Source organism: Paramisgurnus dabryanus, chromosome 14 (assembly GCF_030506205.2).
Source record: "Paramisgurnus dabryanus chromosome 14, PD_genome_1.1, whole genome shotgun sequence".
NCBI classification, from domain to species: domain Eukaryota; kingdom Metazoa; phylum Chordata; class Actinopteri; order Cypriniformes; family Cobitidae; genus Paramisgurnus; species Paramisgurnus dabryanus.
In genome coordinates, this window is record NC_133350.1 from 18,784,083 (window position 1) to 18,799,867 (window position 15,785).

General features: G+C 35.4%; 1 protein-coding gene across 1 annotated transcript in view; it reads right to left on the reverse strand.

Moving 5' to 3' along the window:
- The window catches only part of cdh4 (cadherin 4, type 1, R-cadherin (retinal)), a 298,802-nt gene that overhangs the window by 21,372 nt on the left and 261,645 nt on the right, over positions 1-15,785 (reverse strand). The window contains exon 9 of the mRNA XM_065241440.2: positions 14,841-14,978. Within this exon, the coding sequence (XP_065097512.1) occupies positions 14,841-14,978 (138 nt within the window). The remainder of the gene's footprint in view (positions 1-14,840; positions 14,979-15,785) is intronic.

The following is a 15,785-nucleotide window of genomic DNA, read 5'->3' on the forward strand; positions in this document are numbered from 1 at the left end:
ATTGGTTACTCTTTTTTTCCTTTTTTCAAATCATTGTCGCTTGGGATTGAGGTTAGATTTGTGGCTTTTGTCTGATTTTTAAACCGTTTTTACACGGATAAAGTTGGGCTTGGGTTAGGATGTAATTTTAAGCATTGGTTTATGTTAATATACATCAGATTTTTAAACTGTCCTCGCTTGGAGTTAGAGTTGGGTTTGGGTTAGGATGTCATTCTATGTAACAGAAAGCTGTTCTAACCCCAATCCCAAGCGACAATGATAAGAAAATAGGAAAAACAATTGAGTAAGCAATAAGTGAAACTGACACAAAAAAGAAAGTCGTGCCACGGACACGTGAAAACGTGGAAACACTTAACTTAAACGCTCGAATCATTTCGAGCTGAATTCAAACACAGTCACATTCCTATCCAAGCATATCTGCGCTACTCACCTGACCAATGGTGAGCTCGCACTGCTTCACTGCAGAAGCTCCCTTGAAGGCTCCATTGAGGGCTTAAAACACCAACTAGCACTTTCATTTTTTCATTTTTGTGAACCAATCACATTTCTTTCTGCCCCTGAGATCATGTTTAAGTAAAACTCCTATCTGAACTGGTTTTGGAAAAAAAATCACGCATCTATTACAAGTTCACGGGTGGGAAGTCATGGGTTTGACTGCCGTTCCAGGGCACTTTCACGGGTAGAAGATTGGAAAAATATGGGTTACAGGTTGCTGATACGCGGCATTAATAACACATGCACATTACATCACTTTTATCACAGATTTGTGTTTATGTCATTTAGGAATAAACAATAACGCTGTTAACTCTTTCCCCGCCATTGACGAGTAATTTCCTTAATTAAGAGAAAATATTTGCATAAAAAAAATGTTTCTGATGAGGTTTTATGTCAATCTGTAATTCCGTGATGATCCACTAGATGGCACACTTACCCAATTTATAAAAAAACTGAAGCAAAAAAAACATTTACTAATTTTAAACTCTGTGTATATTTTGATAATCATTCCGAATCTGATCTTTAAAAAAAATCCAGCACAAAAATGCAATTATTTCAGCTATTTGCTATTTTTTTAAGAAAAATACCCATATTTGAGAGTTTATAAGCAGATAAACAAATATAGATAGGATGAAATTGACGAGTTGAGCGTTTCTCTCAAAGTTATCAATTTTTCAACTCTGGGCACTCAGCGCTGAGCATGGATAAAACCTGCCTGCTGCTGCTGTTTCCATCGGAAACAATCGAAAGCATACACAGGTGTAAACGCTTTGGTGTACAGTACACACTCCCTTACAGTGGCCGTAAAATATGTGACACCACATGGCATTTGCATTGATATTTTAGGAAAGATAGTATATAAAACTTCAGTGCAGCTACCCCCGAGTCACCACCTACTAAGCTTTAATGCAGCTACCCATGGGTCAATGCTGATAGCCTTTAAATCCACAACTTATGTATATAGTCCTAAGCTTTGACCACCATCAAACCAGTCATTATTTTGACCCTTACTCAAATATGTTTTTGCTCTAGGGTTTTAGGAAAAGGCTTCGGAGTAAGGGTTGCAGACAGGGTAAAGGGTAGATCTTTGGTCTCATTTGTTAGAATAATATTACACGCATGCAGTAGGTATTCCCATAGCCCGAGGTGAGAATGCACGGCGGGCTGCGGCACAGACACACAGGCTCATTACGGCTCAGTAATCTGCTTCTCTCTCCTGCTGTTTAACAGGGTTATGAAGTGTGTTTGCCAGATGCTGTTCACTGTAATGGCATCACCATGCTCAACAGACTACACCCAAACACACACTAATGCATATTCAGCACACGTGCAAACACACATACTTCATCACGAAACGAGATTCAAATGCTTAAACTGGGAAAATAAATTGTGTCTTATTTTTATGGTTATGTTATTGAAATCAGAGAATGAAAGAGAAAGACAGACGGAGCGAGAGAGGGGAAGAGCAAAAGACGCAGCGAGCAAAATCTAGTGGATGTAGTGATGAAAACATCAGAAGGCCACCCCGTCTCACCGGCCACACGCTGTCTGGCTTGCACAGCTGCGTTTGCTGATAAGCAGAAAAACACTCTGTCGAGATCAAACAAGTGTGCCGTGTCCTTTTCAGGACGGGGCGCGAGAGACCAATAGAGGACAGGACAGCGGAAGATGTGATTGAGTGATTGATTCATGTGTGCAAAATCACAGTCAGATTCTCTATATCACTTCCGTTTTAATGAAGAGAGATCCTCTAGATCAGTGTTTCTCAAACTTTTTCAGCCCAAGGACCACTTTATCTTCAAAATTTTTTCTGAGGACCACCTAACAGAATCCCACGCTTAACACGCCCCCAAAAAACAACAAAAGAGGAAGGATAAGCTAAATTTAAGTTTAATATGCAACTGTTTCAAGTCAAAAACTAATTTTTTTAACACAAATGCAGTGCTATGTTCAGAAATTATTAAATGATTTTATTTTATTTGAACAAGTAAATGTGAAATGAGTTACAGCTTAAAATGAACAACAAACTGCACATATGAAAAAAAACTGCAATTAAACATAGTATTACAGCCTAGGTCCCACTTAATGTCATTCATCACAAGAGCCCTTAGTTTAAATCTGAGGTGGTGGGTATATGAACCTTGCTGAAAAAAACTGCATACCAGCAAGACCAGCATATGTTGTGTTTTGGTGATGGTATGCTGTGACCACCAGCTAAACCAGCATAGACCAGCATAATTCGCATGCTGGTCCATGCTGGTTTGATGCTGGTTTTTTCAGCAGGGAAGTCTATGGTTGTAACTATGGTAACAATAAAATGCTGAAAAAAATGTTCCCCTTAATGTCCAAAATCACTGAAATTACAGGGATTTTACACATGAAACAAAAACTAGTACATTACAAAACTAATAGATCTGTGGATTTTAGCTGCTTTCAATTGACGATTGATCCTTCTTTTGACTCCTCTTTGGTTTAGCCACCGATCCATTTTTACGTTATTAAAACAGAATGGCAAGAACTGATATCACAGTTTCACAAGTGCATTAAAAATCTACTTAAAATAAGAGACCATTGTATAAACACTTGGTAGTTTAGGTCATCTTTTGGCGGACCACTGGGGGGGTTTGGCGGACCACTAGTGGTCCGCGGACCACACTTTGAGAATTACTGCTCTAGAGGCTTGTTCAATACGATTGTGCGTACATGTGCGTGTTGGGGAATTTGTGTTTTTGTGCATTGAGAGAAGGTGAAAAAGTAGTGCTGGTTTATTATTTGTTGGGTATAGTTATGTAATAAAAAAAAGTTTAACTTCATGTCCTAGAAAACCAAGGGAAACATTTCAACCCTTGTCTACAGAGTAATAAACGAGACCACTTTAAGAGGTATTTTGATGTGATCTGTGAAAAAAATGGATTAATTGGCAAAAAAAAAGAATTTATGTTTTATTATTTATCATTAATATTCAACACATTTTCTCTCAGGTCTGCGAGATGAGCTAAAAGAAATTCAATACTAGACATGATTTATATTTAATAACACTATTTTGCACAATATTCAATTTTTAAAAATCTCACATCAGACATGCTGGTGTGAATATTTGCAATCGTCTTCTTCTTGAAACCTGAAAAGAAATTTATTTTTGGGTTCGTTGGTTCGTTAAATCATTTTTTTTATTTTTTTATTAATACATATTGCAGATGCCCCAAAGCCCTTTTTATAAAAAGCTGAGTTGAAAACAACCCAAAATCATTCATTTCTGATAGAAAATAGATTCTATGTATGATAAAACATTGATGCTTATGATAAATTTAAATAATAATTTATATTTATTTTATTAATGTAACAAGTGGAGGACTTCATAATCAGTTAAAGCAATGCACTTAGGGTTTTGTAACAAACCAACAAAAATGTTTAGACAGTTTGCAGAAGTAAATAAAGTAATCAAAAAGAGGCAAAATCCTCTTTGCACCCAGAGATACCACAGTGACAAACATTAACACACTGCAATGACTGTAAAACATTTTACAAGACTAAGCTATATGTACTTTTAATTTCCAATGATGATGAACTCTTATGTCCACAGTCTTCATCACCTTCATCTAAACTAACATCATCATAATCATCATCATTATCATTATAGTCATCATCATGCTTTAAAACAGGAAGAGATGAGTTGTCCTAGCAGTTATGTTATGTTTTGGTTTACTCTTGCTCTTTAGAAGCAACAACTCTTTCCATATTCATGCGCCTTTGACATGAATAAAACATACGGCTGTCTTCAAATTGGAAACGATATATCTGCTAGGTTTACACCCCCTCAAGCAATTTTGCTTAATTAGCTTGCTTACGTTTCTGTGGGTCTCCTACGGCAAGATGTATGCTGCTTCATGCCCCTGTCAAATGCAAATAATCACAAACATTTCTACTTGGCTTAAACTCACTCTGTGTGGGTGAGAGAGAGGCAGACAGACAGAAAGAGAGAGAGAGAGAGAGAGAGAAAGAGAGAGAGAGAGAGAGAGAGAGAGAGAGAGAGAGAGAATGGATGGATGGATGGATGGATGAAAAACAAAACAAATTAGTTCTAGCACATAACTCATGCATTCTGCTGGAGTGATAGTGTGTGTGTCATTTAGTGTGTCTATAGCCACAAAATGGATTTGGAGTGAGCACAACCCCAATACCACGGCCCAAATCCATAATGTGTCTGGAAGACGTTTATTTCAATGTTCATATTCTCAGCTTGAAACATTAAAGCTTTCCTTTAATGAAGTGTTTATCTGACTTTATGTAAACGCTTATGAACAACTCAATTAACTATCAACACTAAAGCACTGAGTAAAGTTCTTTATTCATTTCAACCGTTGTTTGCGCGTTTGTTCATTTTCTTTCTTTTCATTAGTTCTTTCTTTCCTTTGTTCATTAGTTTGTTGTTTGCTCATTTGTTCTTTCCTTCTTTCTTTCTTTCTTTCTTTTGTTTCTTTGCCGTCTGTTGTTTGCTTGTTTGTTTGTTCATTCGCTCTCTTTTCTTTCTTTTGTTTGTTTGTTTGCCGTCTGTTGTTTGCTTGTTTGTTTATTCTCTCTCTTTTCTTTCTTTCTTTTTTCTTTCTTTCTTTCGTTTGTTTGTTTGCCGTCTATTGTTTGCATGTTTGTACATTCTCTCTCTTTTCTTTCTTTCTTTATTTTTTCTTTCTTTCGTTTGGTTGTTTTCCATCTGTTGTTTTCTTGTTTGTTCATTCTCTCTCTTTTCTTTCTTTCTGTCTTTTCATCTTTCTTTCTTTTGTTTATTCATTCATTTGTTCTTTCTTTCTGTCCTTTCTTTGTTCATCCGTTGTTTGCTTGTTTGTTTATTTTCTTTCTTTTATTAGTTCTTCTTTTTATTTCTTTTGTTTGTTTGTTTGCTGTCTGTTGTTTACTTGTTTGTTTATTCTCTCTCTTTTCTTTCTTTCTCCCTTTCTTTCATTTGTTTATCCTTTGTTTGCTTGTTTGTTCATTCTTTCTCTTTTCTTTCTTTCCATCTTTCTTTATTTTGTTCATTTATTCATTTTTCATCTATTGTTCATTGTCTATTTTTATCTTCTATCTTTCTTTTTTCACTCACTCACTTGTTCTCTCAATTTCTCTTGTTTGTTCTTTCACTTTTTTATATTCCTTTCATTGATCTCTTCTTTCTTTCGTTCTTTCTTTCTGTCCTTTCTTTGTTCATCCGTTGTTTGGTTGTTTGTTCATTTTCTTTGTTTTTATTAGTTCTTCTTTTTATTTCTTTTGTTTGTTTGTTTGCTGTCTGTTGTTTGCTTGTTTGTTCATTCTCTCTCTTTTCTTTCTTTCTTTCTCTCTTTCTTTCATTTGTTCATCCGTTGTTTGCTTGTTTGTTCATTCTTTCTCTTTTTTTCTTTTTGTCTTTCTTACCTTCTTTCTTTATTTTGTTCATTTATTCATTTTTTCATCTATTGTTCATTGTCTATTTTTTATCTTCTATCTTTCTTTTTTCACTCACTCACTTGTTCTCTCAATTTCTCTTGTTTGTTCTTTCACTTTTTTATATTCCTTTCCTACTCTTTCCATTGTTCTCTTCTTTCTTTCTTTCTTTCTTTCTTTCTTTCTTTCTTTCTTTCTTTCTTTCTTTCTTTCTGTCCTTTCTTTGTTCATCCGTTGTTTGCTTGTTTGTTTATTTTCTTTCTTTTATTAGTTCTTCTTTTTATTTCTTTTGTTTGTTTGTTTGCTGTCTGTTGTTTACTTGTTTGTTTATTCTCTCTCTTTTCTTTCTTTCTCCCTTTCTTTCATTTGTTTATCCTTTGTTTGCTTGTTTGTTCATTCTTTCTCTTTTCTTTCTTTCCATCTTTCTTTATTTTGTTCATTTATTCATTTTTTCATCTATTGTTCATTGTCTATTTTTATCTTCTATCTTTCTTTTTTCACTCACTCACTTGTTCTCTCAATTTCTCTTGTTTGTTCTTTCACTTTTTTATATTCCTTTCATTGATCTCTTCTTTCTTTCGTTCTTTCTTTCTGTCCTTTCTTTGTTCATCCGTTGTTTGGTTGTTTGTTCATTTTCTTTGTTTTTATTAGTTCTTCTTTTTATTTCTTTTGTTTGTTTGTTTGCTGTCTGTTGTTTGCTTGTTTGTTCATTCTCTCTCTTTTCTTTCTTTCTTTCTCTCTTTCTTTCATTTGTTCATCCGTTGTTTGCTTGTTTGTTCATTCTTTCTCTTTTTTTCTTTTTGTCTTTCTTACCTTCTTTCTTTATTTTGTTCATTTATTCATTTTTTCATCTATTGTTCATTGTCTATTTTTTATCTTCTATCTTTCTTTTTTCACTCACTCACTTGTTCTCTCAATTTCTCTTGTTTGTTCTTTCACTTTTTTATATTCCTTTCCTACTCTTTCCATTGTTCTCTTCTTTCTTTCTTTCTTTCTTTCTTTCTTTCTTTCTTTCTTTCTTTCTTTCTTTCTTTCTGTCCTTTCTTTGTTCATCCGTTGTTTGCTTGTTTGTTTATTTTCTTTCTTTTATTAGTTCTTCTTTTTATTTCTTTTGTTTGTTTGTTTGCTGTCTGTTGTTTACTTGTTTGTTTATTCTCTCTCTTTTCTTTCTTTCTCCCTTTCTTTCATTTGTTTATCCTTTGTTTGCTTGTTTGTTCATTCTTTCTCTTTTCTTTCTTTCCATCTTTCTTTATTTTGTTCATTTATTCATTTTTTCATCTATTGTTCATTGTCTATTTTTATCTTCTATCTTTCTTTTTTCACTCACTCACTTGTTCTCTCAATTTCTCTTGTTTGTTCTTTCACTTTTTTATATTCCTTTCATTGATCTCTTCTTTCTTTCGTTCTTTCTTTCTGTCCTTTCTTTGTTCATCCGTTGTTTGGTTGTTTGTTCATTTTCTTTGTTTTTATTAGTTCTTCTTTTTATTTCTTTTGTTTGTTTGTTTGCTGTCTGTTGTTTGCTTGTTTGTTCATTCTCTCTCTTTTCTTTCTTTCTTTCTCTCTTTCTTTCATTTGTTCATCCGTTGTTTGCTTGTTTGTTCATTCTTTCTCTTTTTTTCTTTTTGTCTTTCTTACCTTCTTTCTTTATTTTGTTCATTTATTCATTTTTTCATCTATTGTTCATTGTCTATTTTTTATCTTCTATCTTTCTTTTTTCACTCACTCACTTGTTCTCTCAATTTCTCTTGTTTGTTCTTTCACTTTTTTATATTCCTTTCCTACTCTTTCCATTGTTCTCTTCTTTCTTTCTTTCTTTCTTTCTTTCTTTCTTTCTTTCTTTCTTTCTGTCCTTCCTTTGTTCATCCGTTGTTTGCTTGTTTGTTCATTTTCTTTCTTTTTATTAGTTCTTCTGTTTCTTTCTTTGTTTGTTTGTTTGCTGTCTGTTGTTGGCTTGTTTGTTCATTCCTTCTCTTTTCTTTCTTTCTCTCTTACTTTTGTTTGTTTGTCTGTTGTTTGCTCGTTTGTTCATTCTTTCTTTTTTCTTTCTTTCTGTCTTTCTTTCCATCTTTCTTTATTTTGTTTATTTATTCATTTGTTCATCTATTGTTCATTCTCTATTTTTATCTTCTATCATTCTTTCTTTCACTTACTCGCTTGTCTCTCCCTTTCTCTTTTCGTTTGTTCTATCACTTTTTTATGTTCCTTTCCTTCTATTTTTATTGTTCTATTCTTTCTTTTTTCTTTCTTGTGTTCTTTTGTTCATTTATTTATTTATTTACTGTTCATTCTCTCTTTTCATTTGTTCTTTCTCTTTTCTTTCTTTCTATCTTTCTTTCTTTCCTTTGTTTGTTCGTCCATTGCTTGCTTGTTTATTCATCTTCTTTCTTTTCATTCGTTTTTCATTTTCTTCCTTTCTTTCTTTCTTTTGTTTGTTTATTTGCTTGTGTGTTCATTCTCTCTCTTTTCTTTCTTTCAATCTTTCTTTTGTTTATTCATTTATTTGATCATCTATTGTTCCTTCTCTCTTTTCTTTCTTTTGTTCATTCTCTCCCTGTTCATTTATTCTTTTGTTCGCATTCTTCTCTTTTGTTTGTTCTTTTATTTCTTCTATTTCTTTCCTCCTCCGCTCATTGTTTTATTTCAAAAAGAGAACATCACCAACAACACACAAACTGCGTTTGAGTTTGAGTAAATCAGCAAACTCCCAGAAGTAAAGTGTCAGGTCGCGCAAGCTCTTCATAAACCAGTTGTGACTTATTTTCTCTTTGCTCAGTGATATGTGACACAAGAGTGTTTGTTATCTGAAACGAGAGCATGTGCTATGTGTGGATCTTAATTGCTGGTGTCATCTGGGTTAACTTGCTGGGTTAGTATGAAGGTATATTTGGTGCAAAACAACTTCACACCTGTGACAGTGGAATTTGTATTTGTAGAGATTATCCACACATGTGTATCAGTAAATTTGAAGTCACAGATGAAGAGTTGCAAACTTGTAGATTTTTTTTCTTTCCCTCAAATACAACACAACAGTTACACATTCACAAATCCTTCAGTGCAGCTGCACAAATCCTATTTTACAAATCACAGATTAAGAAACTCACAAGCTCACGTTTTTTGCTACAATTGCTGCAGTAAATATGGTGCAAAACCTACTTGAACACCTGCATCAAAGTATGTGAAGTCACACACAAATTTTGTACATTCGCAAATCAGTTTGTGCATCTGTGCGATGAGAGTTGCATGTGTGTAAAAAAAAAATTCACAAATATTTTTTTATTTTTGAAATATTTTCTAGCACAAACACAAGTACATAAATACAACTGCTTGAATCTGCTGCTACCAGTTTCAAACACTCTTTTTTGTGTGCTCTCTGTTTTGCACCAAATATCTCGAGATAAGTGGTGCGAAAGTGATTTGTATACCTGTAGGCTATGTTCAGCACTTCCCACCAGGTGGCGCCCAACACTCACTGAAGCAGAGTTTATTAATTACCAGCAATGTTTCAGCAAGGTAAATCGCCTTTATTAAGGTATTATTTTCACCAAGTGGAGAACAATATAAATGGGAGTGCTAATTATACACAGATGAAGGTAATTACATACAATATTCCAATGATTCATTAGTAAACAAAATATAAGTTCCATCTCAAACCATCAATATAAGTAGATTAAAAAATACAAGCAGCAAATACACACATAGGCCTACATATACCTAATAGGCTTTAATATACCTAAAAGGCCTCCTGTCTAAGTAAAAATTGGTCCAACTCACCTCACCTTCTAGATGAAAATACCCTCTCAATTCCTATATACAATAATGAAGTTATAGGATGATTAAGTTCAACAAAATGCAGTGCTAATGGAAGGTTCATATTTCTGCATATTATTGCACTTGATGTTTCAGGATGCGTGTTTTATACTCTCTATTTGTTTTCCTACATATGATTTTCAACAATGACAGTGTTAAAGTGGTTTCTGTTGGTATACATGGAGAAGAGAGGTCCGATCTAACTAATTTATCTCCTAGATTACATTCACCTATATTCAGTTAGCCTATGTTTACTTTACTGACACAACAATGTGCCCAGGATGGTAAAATAATTATTTCAATGTATTACTAATAAACAACACAAGTCTTGTGCATACTGCCATGGTTTGACATCTATAGTTATTTGATTGTTTTTTTTTCTGATGTGTTAGATGTCATATATGTAGAGCAGAGAAATAAGAAATTTTTTTCTGGGGTGCATGCCCTAGAAAAATACATATGGACCTTGGTATTTATAAAATCCTCTGTACGGCCCTGCTCATGACAATAAGAATCCACTCTCAATAGTGTATGACGAGCTGTAGGTTTTTTAATCGGATCCCTATGTAAAAAATTACAAGCTACCCACAAGTCTAAAAAGCTGATTTGATTTGGGTTAGCATCCAGGGTAAATGTTAAGAAATCAGAACAACTGTTTAGATAATAATAAAAACAATTTAGTTGTTCAGTTACCCGATTCAAAAAGACAGAAATAATCATCCAAATTAGTATATTAGAAGAAAAAGCATGTATCTTAGTTAAATGTAGGCCTATGTGTGTATTTGCTGCTTGTATTTTTTTATCTACTTATATTGATGGTTTGAGATTAATGGAACTTATATTTTGTTTACTAATGAATCATTGGAATATTGTATGTAATTACCTTCATCTGTGTATAATTAGCACTCCCATTTATATTGATTCCACTTGGTGAAAATAATACCTTGATAAAGGCGATTTACTTTGCTGAAACATTGCTGGTAATTAATAAACTCTGCTTCAGTGAGTGTCAGGCGCCACCTGGTGGGCAGTGCTGAGCACAGCCTACAGGTATACAAATTACTTTCGCACCATTTATCTCGAGATATTTGGTGCAAAACAGAGAGCACACGAAAAAGAGTGTTTGAAACTCGTAGCAGATTCAAGCAGTTGTATTTATGTACTTGTGTTTGTGCTAGAAAATATTTCAAAAATAAAAAAATATTTGTGAAAATTTTTTTTACACACATGCAACTCTCATCGCACAGATGCACAAACTGATTTTGCGAATGTACAAAATTTGTGTGTGACTTCACATACTTTGATGCAGGTGTTCAAGTAGGTTTTGCACCATATTTACTGCAGCAATTGTAGCAAAAAACGTGAGCTTGTGAGTTTCTTAATCTGTGATTTGTAAAATGGGATTTGTGCAGCTGCACTGAAGGATTTGTGAATGTGTAACTGTTGTGTTGTATTTGAGGGAAAGAAAAAAAATCTACAAGTTTGCAACTCTTCATCTGTGACTTCAAATTTACTGATACACATGTGTGGATAATCTCTACAAATACAAATTCCACTTTCACAGGTGTGCAGTTGTTTTGCACCAAATATACCTTCATAGGTTAGGACCTGTCATACATACTGAGCTAAGATGAGACAACCGAATTGCGAGTTGTTCTTCTGTTGCTCTGTATAATTAAGGACGCCGCGATGGACAATAATGCACATGCTTACGCTCTTGTGGGTGGAGCTGCATTAACAAACTTTTTAAACTTCAAAAGTTTTTCAAAGTAATTAAGTGGGTGGATGAGCAATGAGTTCATTTTATATTAGTCTCACTCTCAATATGGCTCTCTTTTGCCCCTCTGCTCATTCAGACAAAATAAGTTTAGCGCATGGTTGAGAAAATCTGAGTGTGTATTGTTTAAGGGAGGTGTCAAGTAAAGATGGATGGATGTGTGTGCCCCGCCCCAACACAGTTTCAGACGGACCAAACGCCATAAATGGCCGAATTGCATGATGATATCATAACTAAATCGCAAAACTAAACGATTTAAAATAAGCCATAGGTACAGCAGTGATCCAATAGAGGGAGTCTGCGTTTGATTCCTTTTGTTTGCACTGTAAAATACCCACATAAAATTATATTAATGACCTAAGTTGTAAATTTTTAAGACCTAAATTTGTAAGACAAAATTATTTACATAGTACTTTTACATGCATTTTACAGATATACAGGTAAGAGATAAAGGGGTGGGACTTATCTCAGTCCCAGAATAAAATGCATGTTTGAGCTGCCTTAATTGCTTGCACTGATGTATCTTAATATATATCAATGCATTTGTTTTATCTCAAAATGCATATCAGTAAACTCTTTTTCAAGGTATGTTTGTAAAAAAACACTTTAATGTCTGTCCTGGATTAATCTAAACCCTTTAATAGCATGCCATGCTATCGATTTAAGTAAGCATGCTTTGAACCCTCCTGCAAGTGAAATATTTTATAAACCAAAAGAGCTGCCGTTACCCTCCAACCAATAAGTTATTTTCAACTCTACACCCTTTGAACCTTTGCAGCATCCCACTGTGTCTGGCAAAGCTTTCACAGTGAATAGGGCTTAGGTCACACAATAAAAAATTTTGTCTAGACCGCATTCAGCTCATCACACCTCAAACAACCCACCAACAACAGCAGCCAGACGCTCCACACAGGAGAGACCTGTCCACAAACATTTTGTCCTCTGACTCAACATATGAAAATAATCTGACATTAATTAAAACGAAGAGCAAGACCGTCTGATGCCAGCTGAAAGCTGTCATACAAATTCACTAAGCAGCATTTGGCCTTCAAATAAATATTACAGGTTGAAAAAATGTGCAAAATAACTCCGAGTGTTTCAGCATCAGACAGCATGGAGGAGGCCCGGGGTTATTACTTAATGAGAGAAAGAACGCAAGGGCACAAGAGATGAGCACTGTGAGGGAGAGATAAAAAAGCATGGCAGATAGCAGGAATTAAATGGAATAAGAGATACAGACAGACATGGAAAACCATAGAGAATGATTAAGCAAAGAAGATATATAGTTAACTAGAGAAATAAAGAAGGAGATATGAGGGCAAACAGCAACAAACGCTGGTTAAAGTGGGAAGAGACAAAGGCGTAAGGATACAGAGATAAAGTTAAAAAGAGATAGAGGATGCTCGCAAAAACAAATGTGAATATCAGTAGTCTAAAGCCAGATGCCTGAAGAGCAACGTTATAGTCACTTGGGACATATCTGCCACAATGATGTGAGAGAGAGAGAGAGAAAGAGAGAGAGAGACAGCGAGAGAGGAAGAGAGACATCCACCCTTCATTTCACTCCATTTCATCCCTTGTTCCTTTTTCACAAACTATAATAATTCATTGCTTTCAGTAAATCTCCCTTTGTTTCACACGTTTAAGGTTTCTCCACCTGCCAAACAACAGTGTGAATGAAGTATCAAGCCCAGGAGATGCAGTGCATTTGGTCCAATGTCTGTGTACACGTATAAGTCAAATGAACTACACTTTGGACGTAAAAAACAGACTATTGATGAATATCAGCTGATGTCACTCACATCTCAAACTTTTCTTCCGCCATTTTGAGGACCTGAAGTGGTCGTAAAGAACTAGAAGCTATGCCTTCAAAATGTTGTGAGCATCAAAATCGCTATTTTAACAACACTAAGAAGGCTCGACCCAACATGATACTTTGCTCGAAGTATCACCTGTGTCTCTACACGTGAACTCAAGCATTGAGAACATTGTTTGTGAACACAGAGTTTACTAAAAAAAAGGTTTTGAACAACTGACTTTGGTTGTTTTGGCGACCGCTCTCCGCCATCTTGCCAGTCAAGACGTATCGATCTCTGAATGCGACGTAAGGAGGGAGGATAGTAAAGATTGATAGCTCCTAAAGCATAGTTCCATATAAATGCACGGATAATTCATTATGAAAAACAATATTGACCTTCTAGTTGAAAAAGGAGCCTCATATCAGATTCATTCATTCGCATTCGGAAATCAATTCTTTATGTCTGGCAAAGATTGTGAGCGGACACCAAAACAGCCAAAGTCAGTTGTTCAAAACCTTTCTTTTTAGTAAACTCTGTGTACACAAACAATGTTCTCAATGCTCGCGTTCATGTGTAGAGATCCAGGTGATACTTCGAGCAAAGTTTCATGTTGTGTCGCGCCTTCTTAGTATTGTAAAAATAGTGGAGGTTCGGTAGCTGCGGACAGCGGCTGAAAGAACGCATCAGGGATCGATCACACCCTAACCAAGATATATTTTTTAAAGTAGAGTTTCTTTTCATGATTGCCTTTGTAGCCATTTTCCGTATCCGTAAAAATCATAGACAGTAAAAGATAAGAAATCCGTAAATCGTAGCAAGTTAGCCAATGCTTGTCAGTAGCCTACTGGTACTCGGTAGGTCCTCAAGATGGAGGCAGAAAATGGCGGATGATGTAAAAGGTCACATGACTGAAATTCATCAATACTCCGGGCTTCAGAAATCGATGTAATTAGGAGTGTATGAGTCCAAATAGGCAGACTATGTACTTTTCCTCGGTTGCTGTAATAAAAAAGCAAATGCCAACCATTGATAGAAGCTTTGTTATGTTATCCAACAGAAATACCTAATCGTGATTAATTATGTTTTTTTGTTTTTATTAAGGAAAGAAAATGAGGAAAAGTGTATGTACACTGATATTAAACGCAGGAATGTTTACTCTTTACTCATTTCATTTAAACTACTACAATACTGCACTGTTTCCAAGCATAAAAACCAATATCACCATTATAAAATAAACACAAATCTTATTTTCCTCAGTTCGCCTCAAAACACACAGGAAATGCAATAACAGGGCTCACTGCAAACCTGCAATAACTAAATATAACAACTTTTCATGCATTTTATGGACTTCATTTACATGTGTAATAAAACTGTTTTGCTGCGGCTTTGCTGTAGAGGTTCTCAGATGATCATCTCATTAACGTTTGTTAAAATGACTTGATTTCGTACTTGCTAGGTTAAAAGGGCAACATTTCTAACCTGGTGTTGATTTGAAAGAATTGGACGTAGGTGTACACAAGACAGCAAAGGTTTTTTATGACACTTACAGTTTTAGCATCCAGCTCCGGAGGGTTGTCGTTGATGTCTGTGATGGAAATGAGAGCGGTGGCTGTGTTGGACAGACCGAAGTTCAGGCTGCCCTCCATATCTGTGGCCTGGACAATGACGGTGTACTGTGACACTTTCTGAAAAGACATATAGATTTGAGTTAGCAAGAAAAGCATACATTCGCATCGCCACACTTAATTGGGACATACAGCATCATTAACCCACAACCTCCCCCCTACCGGACTGTTTGGAATAAGATTAAACACAAAGAAAAAGATATTTTGAAGTACTTAGTGTTTTCCACCCAAAATATGGTTTGGTTGGAAAAAAACACAGGCACGTTTATTTTCTTTTTGTAATGGTGTCGTTGAACTGTCTAGAGGTTTGGCAAGGGTCACAATCCATATAAAGCTGTCGAACAAAGACTTTGAGACTGTGTATGTTTGGAAAAATGGATTTTAGTGTCTGGGCATCCATTTGTCTGTCTGTATAGGCTTTACTGTTAATTAGGACATGAGGCTACTGTGAGCTTTGTTCTACTTTGATACTTTGTCTCTCGCTATTTATGGAAGTACACACAAAACCGCAAGCACACACACATATGATCAGTCCTCAAAAAACAGAGATGTGAACCAGCTTGTTTATTATCACGGATGAGACGCTGGGGGTCACGAGGGCAACAGATGGATAGAAGCGCGCACACAGGCACAGAAACAATGTTTGTTTTCGCATGGCCAACATTCCTTTGGGCACAGATCTGAAACTGTGCCCTGTCCATGCCCGGGTGAATCCGACTCCAGTTAGTCCACGCTGGGAGGAGAGAGTGAGCCAAGCTTGAACCAAAGCTTCTGTCTCTTCCAGCTTTAGTCGTATTAATCCGGTTGGCTGAAAGCCGTCTGTTGTTGCAGACAGGAAATAAAGGAGTGAAGGACAAGTGAGTTTTC